Here is a 16548-nt window from a genome sequence, read left to right on the forward strand (position 1 = left end):
TATTCACCTATGGAGGGAACCTGCGCGTTATATTGATCATCTACTACACAGAGTGCCGTCAACATTGCAAAGTATATCTATATATAATATATATCTATATCACACATAGCGCATATATATTTTGCACAGTATTGAAACAGACACAAGACAGACTTGTCTAAAGATCACGCTCTAGTTCTAAAAAGGGCTTCCTATTTCTACATCTATCAATATAATACACGACTAGGGCAAATTTTCTATAATTTTACCATAATGTATTTCAATAATTCCCATATCCATATACATTTCTACAAAGAGCGACTGTGTGCTTATAATGAAAACTCTGGGTGGGACCAAGCCAAGGAAGCAGTCATATCTGTTGATTATGCAGAAGACCTGGAACCAAAAGTTGATAGGCCTATTGTAAGTGAAGAATGGAGTGTAAGTAAAATTAAACAAATTCATATATGTAGAGTAGAGATTAATGATAGTGTGGCAAAATTTTATGTGAAACAGGTTCTGGAGTCATACATTTCATAAGATTGCAAAGTTCCAACGATACAATGCTCAGGTTCTACATTTAATTTGTCATTTTGCATTGTATTTGTAATTTTACATTTCACATAATAAATAGATCTGCAAAAATGTCAGCGAAACCATTGTTCTGTGTGGTGTGGTTAGGGTAAGACTAGAAACGCTTAAGAATGAATACTGCTTGTGAAACATGAAAGTTTTGCAGCTCAATGCCAATTGCAGTGACTATTTTGTGGAACAGTTTTGAAAAGTTTGCTCATCTGGTGGGTATATATGCTGCTCAATTTCCAACCTCTAGAACCCCTGAGGAAACTAGCCAAATTAACACATTTTTGTTGCATTTGATTATATGCAGAGCCTTAAAACACTAAGGGCCATATCCATTTAGCCATGATAAGCCACTTTTCAGCAAAAAAAAAAAAAAAATTTGTCTTTCGAAAAAATACTTATCGTATTTGCTACGGTTTTCGCATGTGCGAGTTCTCCAGAGACAAAAGAGGTGAAACATTTTTACCATCTCGGAGCAGGTGAAAAGTTGAGCAAAATCCCTATTAAAATGTCAAGACTTGGTTCAGAACCCCAAGAGCACCCTAATTAGGCAAAAAAAAAAATTTTTTAATTAGCTTCATTTGGCCAATAATGACATGTCATTTTTGGGGTGAAAAAAAAAAATGTTGGAAATGGGTTTACAGGTGCAAAATTTTCTAAAAATGCACTTTTATGACACAAAAATATGCTTACACCCATTTTAAAATACCCCCAATTTAAATAGAGCATTTATATTTTAAACAAATAATTATTTTTATAATTTTTCACTGTTAGAGAAAAATGCATACAACAGCCATTTGACACAATTAAAGAACCCCAAAACCTTTGTTTATGGTCACTAATACACGTCTACACTATTACCCTGTTAGTTTGACTTTTTTTGGGGGGTACAGGCTGATTTCCCCATTTTCTGCTGTATTTTTCGAATAGAACACTATATAGAGTTTTCGGGCGAATGTCGCATCGTATCTTTTGCAATAGGATTGTGCAAATAACGGGGATGCGCATAGTTGACTAATAACACTATATTATATATATATATATATATACACACACACACACACACACACACACATATATATATACACATTTTAAACCAGTATATTCAAATACCCTTGTTTTAGTAGCCTCATTTTTCCCGCATCATCCACTCCTACTTGTAGGAACAAGCAATGCTGAGTAATAGGAAAATCATCCAGGTGTCCTTGTGTTCAGTTAATGGTAGCAGCTCCTGGCCTGAGCACACAATCATTAGGAGATTACTTAGTTTAGTGCCAAAAGGTTGAGAGTCACAATAAAACTCAGGCCTCCTGTTAGCCCTTCTAAACACTATGTACTGTATTCCTGGAGGAGAGTCACCTGGACTCTGAAGGGGAGTAGTACAGTCCTGAAAAATAGCTCCCAACATTGCCTGAAAGATGTGGAGTGGGTAAGAGGATTTAGTTCACATCCCTGTTTCCACACAAACCGTGGTCATTTCATATAGATGTCCTTTTATGTTACCTATAACAGTTAACTATACAAAAAAAATGCTACAAGATATCTAAAACTAGAACTATGCATATTTGCCACTAGAGGTCTATGGGATAAACCTGTACTGATGTGCATTATAAAAGTGAGCAGGTGTGTACAGAAAACAGCATAATAGCCCTGTTAAAGGTTAATAGTTATGCCTGTGGACAACTTGCTTGCTTTTACAACCCTTACAAGATTATCAAGCTTGTACTAGTCAAAAAGAGCTGAGAAATCGTAACGGGCAGAAATGGTATACGCAGAACATACATATAAAATTATATAGGCCTACATACATAAAAGTTACAAAAAAAAAAAGCTATGTACATGTTATTGGCAAAGCAGAAAAACATTGTATATATATTAGTTTTTATTGGTTTTAGAATTATGCAGTTGGTTTATGTACATATCACTGTATATTATGTGTGTGTAATATACGCTATGGTTACCTAAATTGTACCACTGTTACCAAGAACAAAAGACACAGACAGTTCACATGCTTGTAAGCAATTTATTATTTTGTGAATACAAAATAAAGTGAAAAAGTAGAACATGAATTTAAGATCCAAACCTAACAGAGGAAGACATTCAGGTGTATTGCCAGGTAATATATTAATGTCAGTTTCAATGGCAGATGCCCTTTTTCAAAGGTGCCAACACTCTCACAGAGTCAACTCAGTAAAGGAAATAAAGCAGAGAATGTTCCTTTTTAATCCTATTCATGAAATTGGTCACACAGTCACCAGTATAGCTGCAGGATCTGCTGCTGCTACAGCCATTTTCATGGATTAAAATGAGATAATTCCCTGTGGCTCTCATGAATGAAAGGAAATATATTATTTACAGCTACACAATAATTATATTCTGTACAGTACAGTAATTCTGTACCAAATAAAGGCTAATGCCAAGCAATGATAATTTCATAATAACAATTTCATTTACAATCAAATGAAGCAATGTTTATATAATTTCTTTTATTACTTACATATTTATCTATTAGGATGCTCTGTGCTGGGAAGTGCTTATGAGATATGTCAATAAAGACTTCCAAATAAAAAACAGGGGCAGTTCAGTTCTGAGCTATTAGCTGCAATACACAAACATCTCTTAATATCAAAATGCAACTACTATTAAGCAGTATACAGACTTTGGTCCAAAGGGCATCCCCTCTAATATCTAACATTTTGTTGTTTCAAAGACACACACATCTTGCATATTTCCAGCAATCAGGGAGGTGAGAAGACTATACAACGGCTTACAGTGAACACAGAGGTATCCAATTTGTGGACTGAATCAATATTCACGAGAAAGCATCATTAAGCACTAAACTGACGCGGTCCATGATATGCGACCGTATCCAGCTGGGCTTTAGCTGACACGCACTTAACGGACGATTTTTTTCCAGTAAAAACGGTCAGAAATTACCTGGTCTGCAGGAGAGTCCGGGGAGTCAGAGGAGATCCATCCTGCACATGTGTAGAACAGATTTTCTCTTCAAAAAAACAGCGGGTGGCGTGGTCACCCCTTGTCAGCTGAAGCACTGTTGCCTCTGTTCACATCCCATGCGACCATGTCAGTTAAGTGGTTAAAAAGGAAATCCATTCTGCAGAAGTGCAGAACAGATTTCCTATGGCTCCCGGGCCCCGTCTGCAGTGATGTAGTGGTCTGTGAATGCTGACATCCCTGCTGGAGCGGCACTCTGGAGCGTATGCACCGGGGACAAGAAAGTGATATTTGGCTGATCTCAGCAAGTACAGAGATCAAAAACCACCAACCTAAAAAAATGTTGTGGAATCTAAAAAGCAAAGATTAGCTGCGCTCTGCATGTGGGGCCAGCGGAGGTGCAATGCCCAATGGGGGTGGGTTGGGGGGCTCTACTTGCACTGGGCATTGGGGATGGGTGATAATGCCCCAATAAAATAATTTGGAAGGAGGGGGGGGGTTCTTAAATAGATAAAAAAAAAAAAAAACACTGGTCACAGGGGAGGTGGGGGTGTTCACTGTGAAAAGGACTGCCACAGCTTACGATTGTGTGGTCACCATGGCAGCTGAGGGATACTCATGACGACCCGTTCAACTCTACTGAGCATGCATAGGCGCCTGGCACTTAAATTAAAAAGTGTGATGATGACTCGGGCCAGAGGTATTGAGGGCTACAGCCAATATAACAGAGCTTTCGAATTAACCTCTTGAAGAAGTGGAGCGAATTTGATATCACTCCATGGAATATTTCACCCAAATCATACAGTGTACGCTATTACCCCTTTACTGGGGCGTCTGTGGTCCACAATAATTAATATCAACTTTAGTATTAAAAGACGAATTCGGTCAACAACCTTTGTCCTACAATGGTGTAATATCATCCAAAACGTTCCGGTCACTCAAGAAACGAAAGTGCAATTACAGCACATGTAAAACCACATTCCACACACAGCGTTCACTTTCATGGTTTTCTTGTTTGGGATTTCACGCCATCAAGAATACTAAATTGAAGAGACTAATTCCTAGTCACACCAGGCACCATTCATGCTGAGGAGCTGGTCCATCCCCCTTCAAATAAACATACATGTAAATACAAAAGGAGGAAAAAGAAAAAAAAAAAAGTCATTATGGAAGACTACCCTACAAGCTAAATAATGTATCTCTGCCTCCCTCCATTTATAGACATTCATTTAAAAAATCTTAAAATTATAAAAAAAAATGTATTGCAGAATTAAATATTTTTTTTAAGCTTCTGCATCGGATAATATGATCATGAAGTGAGATTAAAAATAGCTACTTGTACCACTGCGACAGTCAGTGACGGAATGGGGCTAAAATCCGTACCCGGGATTATTTTCGTGCGCATGCCGTAGGCACGCGTGCGTGGCAAGTGTTACAGGGGATGCCACTAGTGACGGGAGCATAGTCTCTTGCTACGTCCCATCTAAGCATGTAGGTAGAGGACCGGGAGGCAGAGCTGAATGGCTAGAAATCCAAACGGCTGGATCAGGACATCGGCCTTTCTGGCATTTGACAGAATTGCCAGAGGGACATTCCGGCCGTGGCGACATTTGATAAATAGGCTCACCATGCACAGACACAAGGAAGCCTATGCTGGAGAAAGCTGGCTAAACTTATGTCCAGATGTCTTATTACTGGCAGTAACCCTTAATATGAATATCGCAAACACACACACAAAAACAAACAGTACCGTTAATCTCCTGAAGCGCCATACATCCTTCATCGCTCTAAATTATTTCCACTATAGGTTTACTATAAAAAAAAAGGTATCATCTTTAAATTATTTTTATATTAAAAAGTTCTCCAATTTCTATTTCACAGCACTATTTTACAGCCAATTCAACTGCATATGACTATCATCTACCACACATTTCAGTAAAAGAGAAGTGTTTACACAGGACACAAATTGCCAATAATAAAACCAACAGTATTCTGACTGACCTTTCTAATGGAGAAAAGAAACATTGCCTGGGTAAAAGTGCGTACACACTGGGCGATTAAAGTGGACGATTGAATGAGATCTTTATCACTCATCTGGCAAACATGAAGGTCAACCTGACGATATTGTCAGGTTGCTGCATGTTGGGGAATGGGGGAGAGCGCCCGGCGCTGAACGATATCGTTCAGTGGGTGTGCTCAATGTCATGAACGACACTGAGCACACCCTGCCAGGGACACACTAGACGATATCGCTCAGGGGGCATATCATCTAGTGTGTATGCTCCTTTAGTCTAAGGAACAAGAGGGTAGGGTAGCCAAATTCACAAAATTAAATAAGGAAAGGTGGGAGGGGGAGAAACTAAATGAATAGTATTCACAAGAGCAATTGTGTGTTTTGGGAATCATATTTTACAATTTTCGTTTCCTTCAAAAGTGACAAAGTAAAGCTTAAAAAAAGCACAATAGCACATTTTGAAGCCCATTACAAGAAATAAAAATAAAAGTATATAAATACAGAAGAATATATACATATACATATACATATATATATATATATATATATATATATATATATATATAAACTAGAATGTGGATTAAATGCTAAAGGCTACCAGATAAGGGCTTGTTCACATTTGCAATTCATTTATTTCAACTTATGTAGAGTGCGCTAAAATTAAAAAAAAAAAAAAAAATACCTTTTTCATGCGAATCACTGAGTTTTACATGCATTTATATATGCTTAAAATGCACTCCATGCTGTATATGAAGGTACAAGTCAAGGTTTTCTTTTACTATGTATCACATTTTCATAATTTTTTTTTTGTGCAGGAAAACCATTTGAAATGTACAAAAGTATACGACAATCTTAAAAAGTGTGAGCAAGTGCTGAAGGCTTGTTCCCACTTTAGCAGATTACTTATGATGCATGGAAACATCTTGGAAATTTACAAATAAATCCATACACTTTAACATAAGCACACAAAATACAGACCAAAATAATCACCTAGTGTGTTTAGAATATCTTAAGTAATGCAAAGACTTTATACACATATGACCCATAGCTAGAGTGTAATATTCACAAATGTACAGTAAATGGTTTCTGTAAAGTTTTACAATAGAACGCCATTTATCTGAACTAACCAAGTCAGAGGGTAGCTCATATAATCACTTTTTTGACTAATTGGACATGTATTAAACTATAGATATAAATATTTCCTGCGATCCAACTCTGAAAGTGCAGTTCAATCAGAAATGTGACTATCACCAAACAAAACAAAACAAAAAAAAGAATACAATGTTGAAGCGCTCCTTTCTCAAGCTTATTGTCTCTATGAGAGTGTCATTTAGATATTCATCCAGTGAAAAAACAGATAATAAAAAAAAAGATGTATAGTCACTATTCTGTAGTTGGTATGTCCTTTTCAATTTATATGTATGCCTCATACATATATGTGATTCAGTCCAATCCTTCGATCCAGTTATATCGATTCCCTGATTCCTTATAGCCAGAGATTTCAACACAAAGGCCCCTGCAGTGTCAATGAACCTCAATATAAAATCATAAAAGGGGATGCCATAGTGTAAAAACATACAAATTTATTTGCAATAACCATGTAGAGCAATCATAAAAAAAATTGATCATATAAAACACAGGTAGAAATGGCTGCGTACCAGATTAGAGCTTTTTAGAAAGGCACAATAATGAACATGTAGGGGTATTGGGATAATTGCCCCTCCCCCCGCCCCTACAGAGCAATATCACCTTCCTTCTGGGGTAGTCAATCACCCCCACCCCCTCAGGTCACCAGCACTCCTAAATAGCACCTAAATAGTGACTATACATCTTTGTTTATTTATTATTTGTTTTTCCACTGGATGAATATCTAGATGACACTCTCAGATGCTATAAGCTTGTATGGCAGAGAAAGGAGCACTTAAACATTCTGTTGTTCTTCTACTAAGTTTGTATTCAGGGCCTGTGCTAGGTTTCTGGGCACCCTAGGCAAATCTTTACTCTACTGCTCCTGTTCACACCAGTGAGTGTGCAGTAGTCACGCACCACATCCCCCCCCCCCCCCCACATAACATAACATAGTATTTCATACGTACCCCTTCTGCACAAACAATGGTGCCACCACACCATCAGTGGGAGTTATGTATCATATATAAAAAAATGAGTACTCCCCAATAAATCCGTAAGGTGGATTTAATACAAGTTAATAAACCAGTCAATGAAATATACACTTCAGATTATATAGCTAGAGATAACAGGGCCTAATTCTGAGTCGGACGCCTCTTTTTTTCATGGATGCAAATAGAGAGCGTTACTGATGGAGCTCTTGCACCAAGCATGGGGCTAGTGCAAGAGTCAATACAGATGATGATGACTGCGGCTGTGGACTGTAAAACAGTGAGCAGAACAGCTTCCCGAATAAAATTATATGTAAGCTCACATTAGCCCTGCAGAAACTCGCATTAGCGAAAGGTAGTAAATCCAGATTCCCTGGCTTCACGCAAACACAGCCACTTTGTATGAAATCCAATAGGATAGGTTCACACCCGGTGTCCACAATCATAGTCCTCCATATCATATAAGTAAATATGGAATTAAAAGTCGAGAGAGGTGCAATAGTGCATTATCCCTCTGCTCATACGCAGGTTTATATGTACCTGGGAGACTCTGGGCCTGAACCAGAGGTGGACACATTTAGAACATTGGGCACAAGCCCCAGATGTATTAAATCTGTGCATGTATCAGACACTGCACACGCTTCTCGATAGTTACCACTGGGGGACCTAGATCGGAATTGCACGGAGATCCATTCAATTCCGATAGACGTTCTTGGGAAGTGACTGGGTGGTGGCTTTTAATGGTGGGCATGTTACTTGAAAATAGAGTGCGGTAGCACTCCGTAACATTGATGTTTGTCCTGTGACGTGAAATATTATATCTCAGATTTTTTGCAAAGACCTGGAGTGCCGCCTGGTGTATTTTCTATTGTTGCACTAAATACAGTGGAAGGCACCTGGGTACATCACATTTATTGTGGAGATTGAGTGCCGGTCCGCTTGGATTACACACTCGCTCACACTATGGGGGTGATTCAGCTTAGGATAGAATTACAAAGCTGCACACAGGCAGATTTGCAATTCCGTCCTCCAACATGCAAATGCAGCCGGAGGTGTATGACACCCCCTGCTGCATTTCCGATCACAGCACTGTGACCAATGGTTGCGATGGTGGACGGCGTCGGTCCGCTGGCCAGCTGAGTTAGTCTCAGCTTACTCAGGCAGGCTGGTATGCGAAGCGAGGAAACTGCTTCCATAGACATGCTTTGATGTGGCTGGTCTGAATTTAACATGCGGGAGATCTGATACATTGTACACAATTGGATACACACTAGCAGGCTTCGGGAATCATTGTAACAAACGGACCAAGTTTTTCCTTTCTTTTACTTACAGAGACTCTTTCCATTTAAAATTCCAGCTTTGCTGGGTCTATTGCAGTGAAGTGTATTTATCTGTATGTTTGCCTGATAAGAGCGGTTTCTCATTTTTTCTTTACATATCATTTGTTTCATATTAAATTTGCTTATTTATAAACCAGACTTGTCTATTGATCATTATCACTACCCAGTATAGTGCAATTTAATTCTAGTTTATCTTTTGTCCATAGACATAAGATAAGCTACTTTTTCTTGTTGTTTTTATGTGTGATATGTGTATTTTTGTATATTAAAACTGAATATTTACTAAATATACCACACTATAGAAGCAAATTATTCTGCTCCAATAAGGTTGTAGATATCTGGTCGGTGATTTCCTGGGCTAAGAAATATAAGCTGAAGGTCACGTCTGACGTGGAACCCTTTTGACTGCGATCTAAGGATTGTTTCCTTATATGCTTAACATACAATTATATCTATGGTACGCGCATATGAAAATATATACATTTAATTCATGGTATTTTTAACTACTACACTATCAGACGCTTGTCCTTGTTCCCCCTTTGTTCCTAGATTATCCGACCTACCAATCGGCATTTTCAAGGACTAAGCTGCCATCCGCTTGCTAAAAAGGAGTATAGTGACACATTGTTAGGAGGAGGAAAAAGACTTCCGGTAGTACCACCTACCCTTGAGACTGAACAATTTAAGGAGCAGCGCCACAGATCTATTCTATTTTTGTCAAGGAGATTTCTTTATCGACTCACCTCTGTGAATTAATTTACCAAATACATCTCCGTGCATCCGGTCGCAGTCCAGGTCGCAGCATTGCGGCTAGCAAGCTTAGCCACGACCCGCCGAAATCACCAGCCCAGTTACTGGTGTTGTGGCCCAGCGGAGGTAGATGGAGTCGCAGTATATGAGTCTTAATTCAGACGCTTAGTACTGTCAACCCAAAAAAATTAAATAAAAGCTTAGGACTGCCAGAGCAGTTCCCTGTTACAAAGGTGCGTCTTGATCCTTCCGCACCAAACGAACAACTGAAGTCCTATGACTAGGGGTGGGGTATATATGGAGGAGGATCCCGAGGCATCCTGGGAGCTGAAGCTTTAACTGTTTGGTGTCTGGTCTCCAACCATAATATCCCCATGTTATCCCTGTGGTTCCCTATGGACCCTGAAGAAGAATACGTTGTTATTCTTAACTCCATGGTGCACCACCAACACAGATCATTTCAGTCAAGATTCCTTTCGTCCCTCTTCTGGGTGACACCCGTTGCAAGCAGGAGAGTGGTGCGCACGGCGATAAAAAGGGGGCATGGTCTCGTGGGTAGGCTGTGGCCTCGTGGGTAGGGGGCATGGCCACGCTGCCCGACCCTGCATTTTAGTCACTAAAGACGTACCGGAGATGCAGACTGCCCCCGGGAACCAGTCTATTTGCAGTCCGGCTCCCTCACTGTGTCAGGAGCAGAGTGCTGCACCAGCTCCTGTCACTGAGGAGTCGGCACTTTGGTGTTACCCCTTGGCGGGTGACACCCGGGTGCGGCCCGCACCCCCCCTTATGATGCCACTGATCACTTTGTGTATTATTACAATTATAGTTGGTTTTTCAAATGACAATTTCACTCCTGCGCGGAGTCAAATCCACTTAACCCAATCCTGCTGTATAGCCAAATAACTGGATTCACAAGAAGACACATAATGCTATCTTCTAGCCTTGCACTTAACTGTATTACAACCACCACTAGAACTAGAAAAGTTTCTGCAAATTGGCCTCATCTTTGATTGCAGTCAGAAGCTTGTCAGATCAGGGGTGGTCTGTACTTAGAAAGTACACCAGCAAGTTAATAAGAATAACAACCAGCTTTGTATCGCAGTTTTTTTTTTTTTAAAACCAAGTAGCAAAATGTGGAATGGTCAATAAAATGTTAATTATTGAGGTCTCCGCCATACCTGTACACAAGGGAGACCTTTGGAACATCATCTTAGCAAATGTCAGAGCTCCTTTTAATATGCTAAATAGGACACATACTACCTTATTAGAAGACACAGATCTACAGATGTGATCCCAAGAGTAGCCCGCACAGGTGTTAGTTTACTAATCCTTACAATTTAACATTTAAACAATCAAATATTTTTACATTTGGTGTAAAAGGAAAAAAAAAAACAGAAGACAGAAATACATAAGACGTACCAGTTTTCATCAATACAAAAAGGTAGCAGCTTCAGTTAGGAATAATTGACCCCAACGGTCCTGAGATACCAGACACAGATTATATCCATTTGAAAGCACACACCATACCTCAGGAATAAGTCTGCACCAGTCACAGCACCCAGGGTATATATTTTAGGGTGTTTGTGGACACCCCCACACAAGCACCATAATATCTGGAAAGTCAGGGAGAATAGAATTTCCAACAGACATAAACTCCCGCTATTAGGACTGAAGCCAACCCAACTGGAATGAGAAAAGGTTCCCAGAATAACCACCTTTTTCTTTTCCGTTCCACTTCATTCATCTTTTGCTTCATTTGTTGTACTTTATGTGCAGTGTTGGCTTTTCTAGAATCTCGGTCCCTTTTCCGAAGTGCACTGCAATATATAGAAAGAATATTTCAGCACAGGCACTGCAATCATGAGAGGCAGACATATTTTATCTGTTTCCTTAGTAAAAGTTGGTAATCTCATATGTTTAGAGGACTCTGAACATACCTTTCCATATGTTGAATATATGTAAATATATTTCTATTAGAGGACTAAGGGGCCTATTTATCAAGCTATTTTTTTTCCATAAAATGATATATCTGCATAATTGTATTGTATGTCTGTTGCTATGAACTAATCGCCTAATGCAGGAGATTTCACACAAATTATTGCAACCGCTTTTCCCTGCGAGTTTCACTTTGTGCATAGCGAGTAAAATATCCACCACAAATCAGACACTTAATAATTGTGACAGTTCCATGATTATTAATACATTGGCCCCTTAGACTTTACCTCAATCGTAGAAACTAGGCAGATTTCTCATCCCCATTATACCTTTATTTCGTCCCAACATAGTCCTGCCCAGTCTCATGTGGAGCTCAGAAAGAACTGAAAATATTACAGAAGGCAAAAGTAATTGAAGCCAAAAAAAGGTATTTTTTAAGCCAGAAACGGTCAGGTACATAGAGTTTTTTTCTGTGATAATAATTACATGACGTGAAAAGGTTTGTGAGGTTCTACAAGGTGACAACTTCTGATTAGGTTACCTTTGCGTTTCACCATCTGCTTCTTGTGGCTTATTATTCAATTCTGAATTTTTCTCATTTTGCTCTTGTTCTTCTGTAGAGAGTCTATTGCCATTATACCTTTCACCAGTCTGTTTGCTGTCTATTTTGAGAGACTGATCACCTTTGGAAAGTCCTTTACATTGATTCTGTAAGTTAAATCAAAGGCACAGAGGTTAAAAAACACAAACAAAACTATTTAATTCCATTTTCTACTTCAACCATTTTCTAAAATAATAAATAAAAAATAAAAAAAAAAAAAAAACGACCACATATAACAAAATGACAGAATACGTACAACAAAATATAACACTGGGTAAAACAGAATACACCAACTGTATAGTTAATAAATAGTTAAGTGAAATGCAAAAAGAATTACAGGAGGCAAAAAATTGTAGGACCACAGCGCAAATGCTATTACACTGTTAAAGTGCCCATTTAAGTGGGTATGCACACACATTAAAGAGCCAAAATAGTGCTGCAAGGAGTGCAAAATGCTGCTTCAGTCCATAGAGGTACTCGCAGATCAGGTCTATTTTTTTATTTTTTTAATTGTAAATAAATAAAATCAAACACTGTAAACCCAAAATTTATTGAAGCAAATATTCCAAAAGATATTCTAGGGAGACAGGAATGAGGCCTGGACCAGTACAAAGTAGGTCACATGTGAGCCTGCTATCCAGGACACATCGGGTTTAAAATCGTTTTTCAGCAATTCTCTGACCTTCTTGCTACACACATAGTGATGGATTTCAGGGAACTGCTGATGAGCAGAACACCAAGACGGTGACAATACTAGCCACTATATCATCAGTACTTTCTAGGCTCTGAACCCCTCTGTAAATCCTTCTTATAGCCATTGACTTTAAGAATGTGAGAAGGTTATCAATCTAGAGAATAAAAAATCTGGCGCTAAAAAGATGTTAACGATGGTTCAAGCATTCAGTATATTATTTATTATTGCAATCCCATAAAATTGTATTTTAAGATGCTGCTTCAAAACAATATGGGAAATACAATGCATTCACAACAATCAGAGAAATATATAGTAATATGAAGTGCTGTCAAATATACATTTAAGAACACATATTAAAACAATAAAATATAACTAAAAATAATAGCTCATGCAGCTTAAAATGATTTTTAGAAATGCCTCAATTAGCCACACAAATGTATAGGCAAAGTAAAAGGGCCCTCTAAATATAGCCAACATGGTTATATTAGAGGCTCAAACAGATCACCGTTTTTTACTTTGTAGCCAGAGATTATTAGACTTACTAATTGTCTTTAAATAGTCTTCAAGGGAGAGTGTATCAAATTTATCAAAAATAAGGTGCAAGTCTCAATCCCTTATTAAAACAGGCTTACTTTGTAACATTAGATGTTATAGCTGGGCACAATGTATCTTTCACAGCATTCGGAAGAAATGTCAGTCACGGATCTTTTCCCAGCAAAGAAACAATTCCCTGTGGCTCTGTAAATTTGGCTGATAATAAAGCTTGCAAGCAATATAAAGAGTGTATTTATTTATCCTGATTAACAAGTGCCCTTTGCTGTCCACTCAATCCCCTTTATTTTAAAGGTTATCAAACTGCTTCAAGACACAACCCAATCTGCAGAACGAGGAGTCCTTGGCTTGCCTGCCTGCCTATGCAGTAGTTTATTATTGCCAGATTACAACACCCAATGCAGTAACCGTATAGGCATCAAGTTGTGGCTATTGGAAGATTCCATTTCGTCTGGGTGGATAACTTTGGCAAGATACATTACTATTCTACTTTAAAATCTATGAAAGGAATAAATACTGTTCTACCTTAAATCTTGTTAATCATATACAAAATAGATATAATATGGATGCACAATATGTATATTTATGGATTATAAAAATATAATTAGGCATGAACCATAATAAATGCAAAGCATCTGTATACAGTACATAAAACTATAAAAATTACAATTAAATAATATGCAGAAAAACAAAGCCATTCAATAATGCTTAATGTTTATCTAGATCTCTAATAAATACACCTGTATCAAAACTTCAGGTTCAATTGTCACAAAAATGCAACATGAATTCATTCCATGCAAGATCTTCATGTAAGATACAAATATTCCTACTAAAGTACAGCTAGACTGTTTGACACCCCTGAGCTAGAGCAATATTGTAGAACATCCATATCAGGGGAAGTTAAATTATCTTTTCCTAGAACTTAAATGAAAGATCTTCAATCCATATATAATGTTATGTAGATATCAGTTCCAAATAAGACTTTATTTAATTGCAGGTTATACCGAAATAAAGTGAGCCAGTGTATGAAACCATGCAATCAGATGCTCCAATATTACGGTTATACACATATGTATCTAACAGTAATAATTACACAGTCCAGGGACAGCATGTAGATTATTTGTACGGTAATGTATTTGGATTTTTGTACATCCGCTCTGTTGAACAGTCTCCCATGTCAGGCGGGACCCGGAGATACTACAGGTCTGGCGGGTGCCGTTATTTCCATTAGGTCCGAGGGATTACACTGCTCAAAAACAGTGATACCGATTCCAAATTTATGTGAGTGTAAGATAACACATAATATGATACTAATAATGTTGGTAGTGGTACTGATTAAATTAAAATTTTGTTAATATGGGATATGAAGCCCACCATGTTCAGAGTGTTGTCAAGGGCCTGTCTTGTGGTCACAAAACTAACTTGGTCTGGGTCAATAAGGTTCATCTGTTTGATAGAATTTAACATGTGTTATAAGAGAGAGATTGGGTGAAAATTGGTACAAATGGCATGATCCTTGTTTGGCTATGTGAGATCAAAAATGTTGGAACGCATGGCGTCCGAATGGAATTTGCCTCCCTTTAAGATAGTCTCCTGCTAGGCTGTTGTAGCAAGGTGCCGCGCCCTGGTAGATTTTAAAATGGCAAAATGCGCTCTTCTGAAACAGCCTGCCGGATGTGCAGGGTGCAGTCCCCACTCGCGGGCCGCAGTGTCCTGTGGAGGGATTGTGGACTGTGGTGGAACACTCACCATTGGTGCCAATCCGGGCAGCCCTACAGGGCTTCTCGGGGCTGTAAGCAAAAGTTCTCTCACAATAATGGTCATTCACAAATGTGCACCAGCATAAATGCTAAAGAATGGTTGTAGCAACAGAAGTGAATTTTTCTCTTCCTTTGGAACCAAAATACCTCTCATTAAAGCAGAGATCCATCCTCTTGGATCCTAGTTAAATTTGAAGAATGGAGACATTCAACTGTTTAAAAAGATCTCTTGAATGCGAGCTGGTGCATTTTTAATTGACTGACATGACTCTACATAGAATCTGATTGCCCAGTTGTGGTAAAAGCTTGCTGAGTGCTGCTTTGCTTCCTACTCTCCTGCACAACACATCTTTGCTTGCTTCAATAAGCCTTAGTGAATCGCTCCACTCTGTACATGCCCCAACACCTTCATCCTAGCTTAAAAACATACTAACCTGTAGACCAGAGTCTCTTATTATAGACTTTGACCCCTCAATTACAGCCATGTAGGAGAATCTCAGTTGACCTGGTGTCTGAATGAGTCCCATTCGGTACTGTCTCATATCCAACAACACTTGTTTGATGTCCACAGTAGAAGGATCCTCTCTCTTTGCAATCTAACAGGAAAGAAGAAAATTACATGGACATATTCATATAATATAGCATCGCAAACATGAATCCATTTCATCTTAACAATCTGCCTCTCAGTTCACAACTGCACTACCTTTGCTTCTTGTCCCTTTAAATGCATAGCTGCATGTTTTAGATAGATGTAAAACATTTTTAGATACATTTAACTATACACCAACCTGCACACATACATTTAAATATTTTAGTTTCAAAATAACAATTAACTCCATGCAACAGGGAAGGAGCCTGAAGCTCTACAACTGGTCCCGGCGTGATTCAGAATAAATTACACCTTTCTGGGCCCAGAATAGATGGCATTTGATTAGCAGCAACAAGGGTAGCACCTGGAAAGGGTGATCAGCCTTGTGTAACCACACTATGGATTTTTTCTTCATATACTAAAATTACCTTAGAAGTAGTTCAAGGACTTCTTCATCAAATTTAGGGGTGTCTGTCATACACTCCACTATGAAACACTGACGGACAGTTATAGTCATGCTATAAGTGCAACTGAACTTTTATGAGTATATGCTAAAACAGAACAGGACTTTAGTAAAAAAGAAAATAAAAATAAATAAACAACAACAATTTGACACTAAAAACATACCAGCAAATAACAAAATATTTCAAGACCAAAAACATAAGGCGACAAAAATAAAA

The 16548-nt window shown here is 38.4% G+C and overlaps 1 protein-coding gene across 1 annotated transcript in view; it reads right to left on the reverse strand.

Annotated features, from left to right (window-relative positions):
• The window catches only part of PTPN2 (protein tyrosine phosphatase non-receptor type 2), a 98534-nt gene that overhangs the window by 1945 nt on the left and 80041 nt on the right, over positions 1–16548 (reverse strand). The window contains exons 7-9 of the mRNA XM_088469723.1: positions 15714–15875; positions 12214–12380; positions 11453–11554 (exon numbers count right to left, since the gene is read on the reverse strand). Coding sequence (XP_088325849.1) covers positions 11453–11554; positions 12214–12380; positions 15714–15875 — 431 coding nt within the window. The remainder of the gene's footprint in view (positions 1–11452; positions 11555–12213; positions 12381–15713; positions 15876–16548) is intronic.

The sequence above is a fragment of the Taudactylus pleione genome, unplaced genomic scaffold (genome assembly GCF_031769625.1).
Source record: "Taudactylus pleione unplaced genomic scaffold, aTauple2 ptg000093l, whole genome shotgun sequence".
Classification (NCBI taxonomy): domain Eukaryota; kingdom Metazoa; phylum Chordata; class Amphibia; order Anura; family Myobatrachidae; genus Taudactylus; species Taudactylus pleione.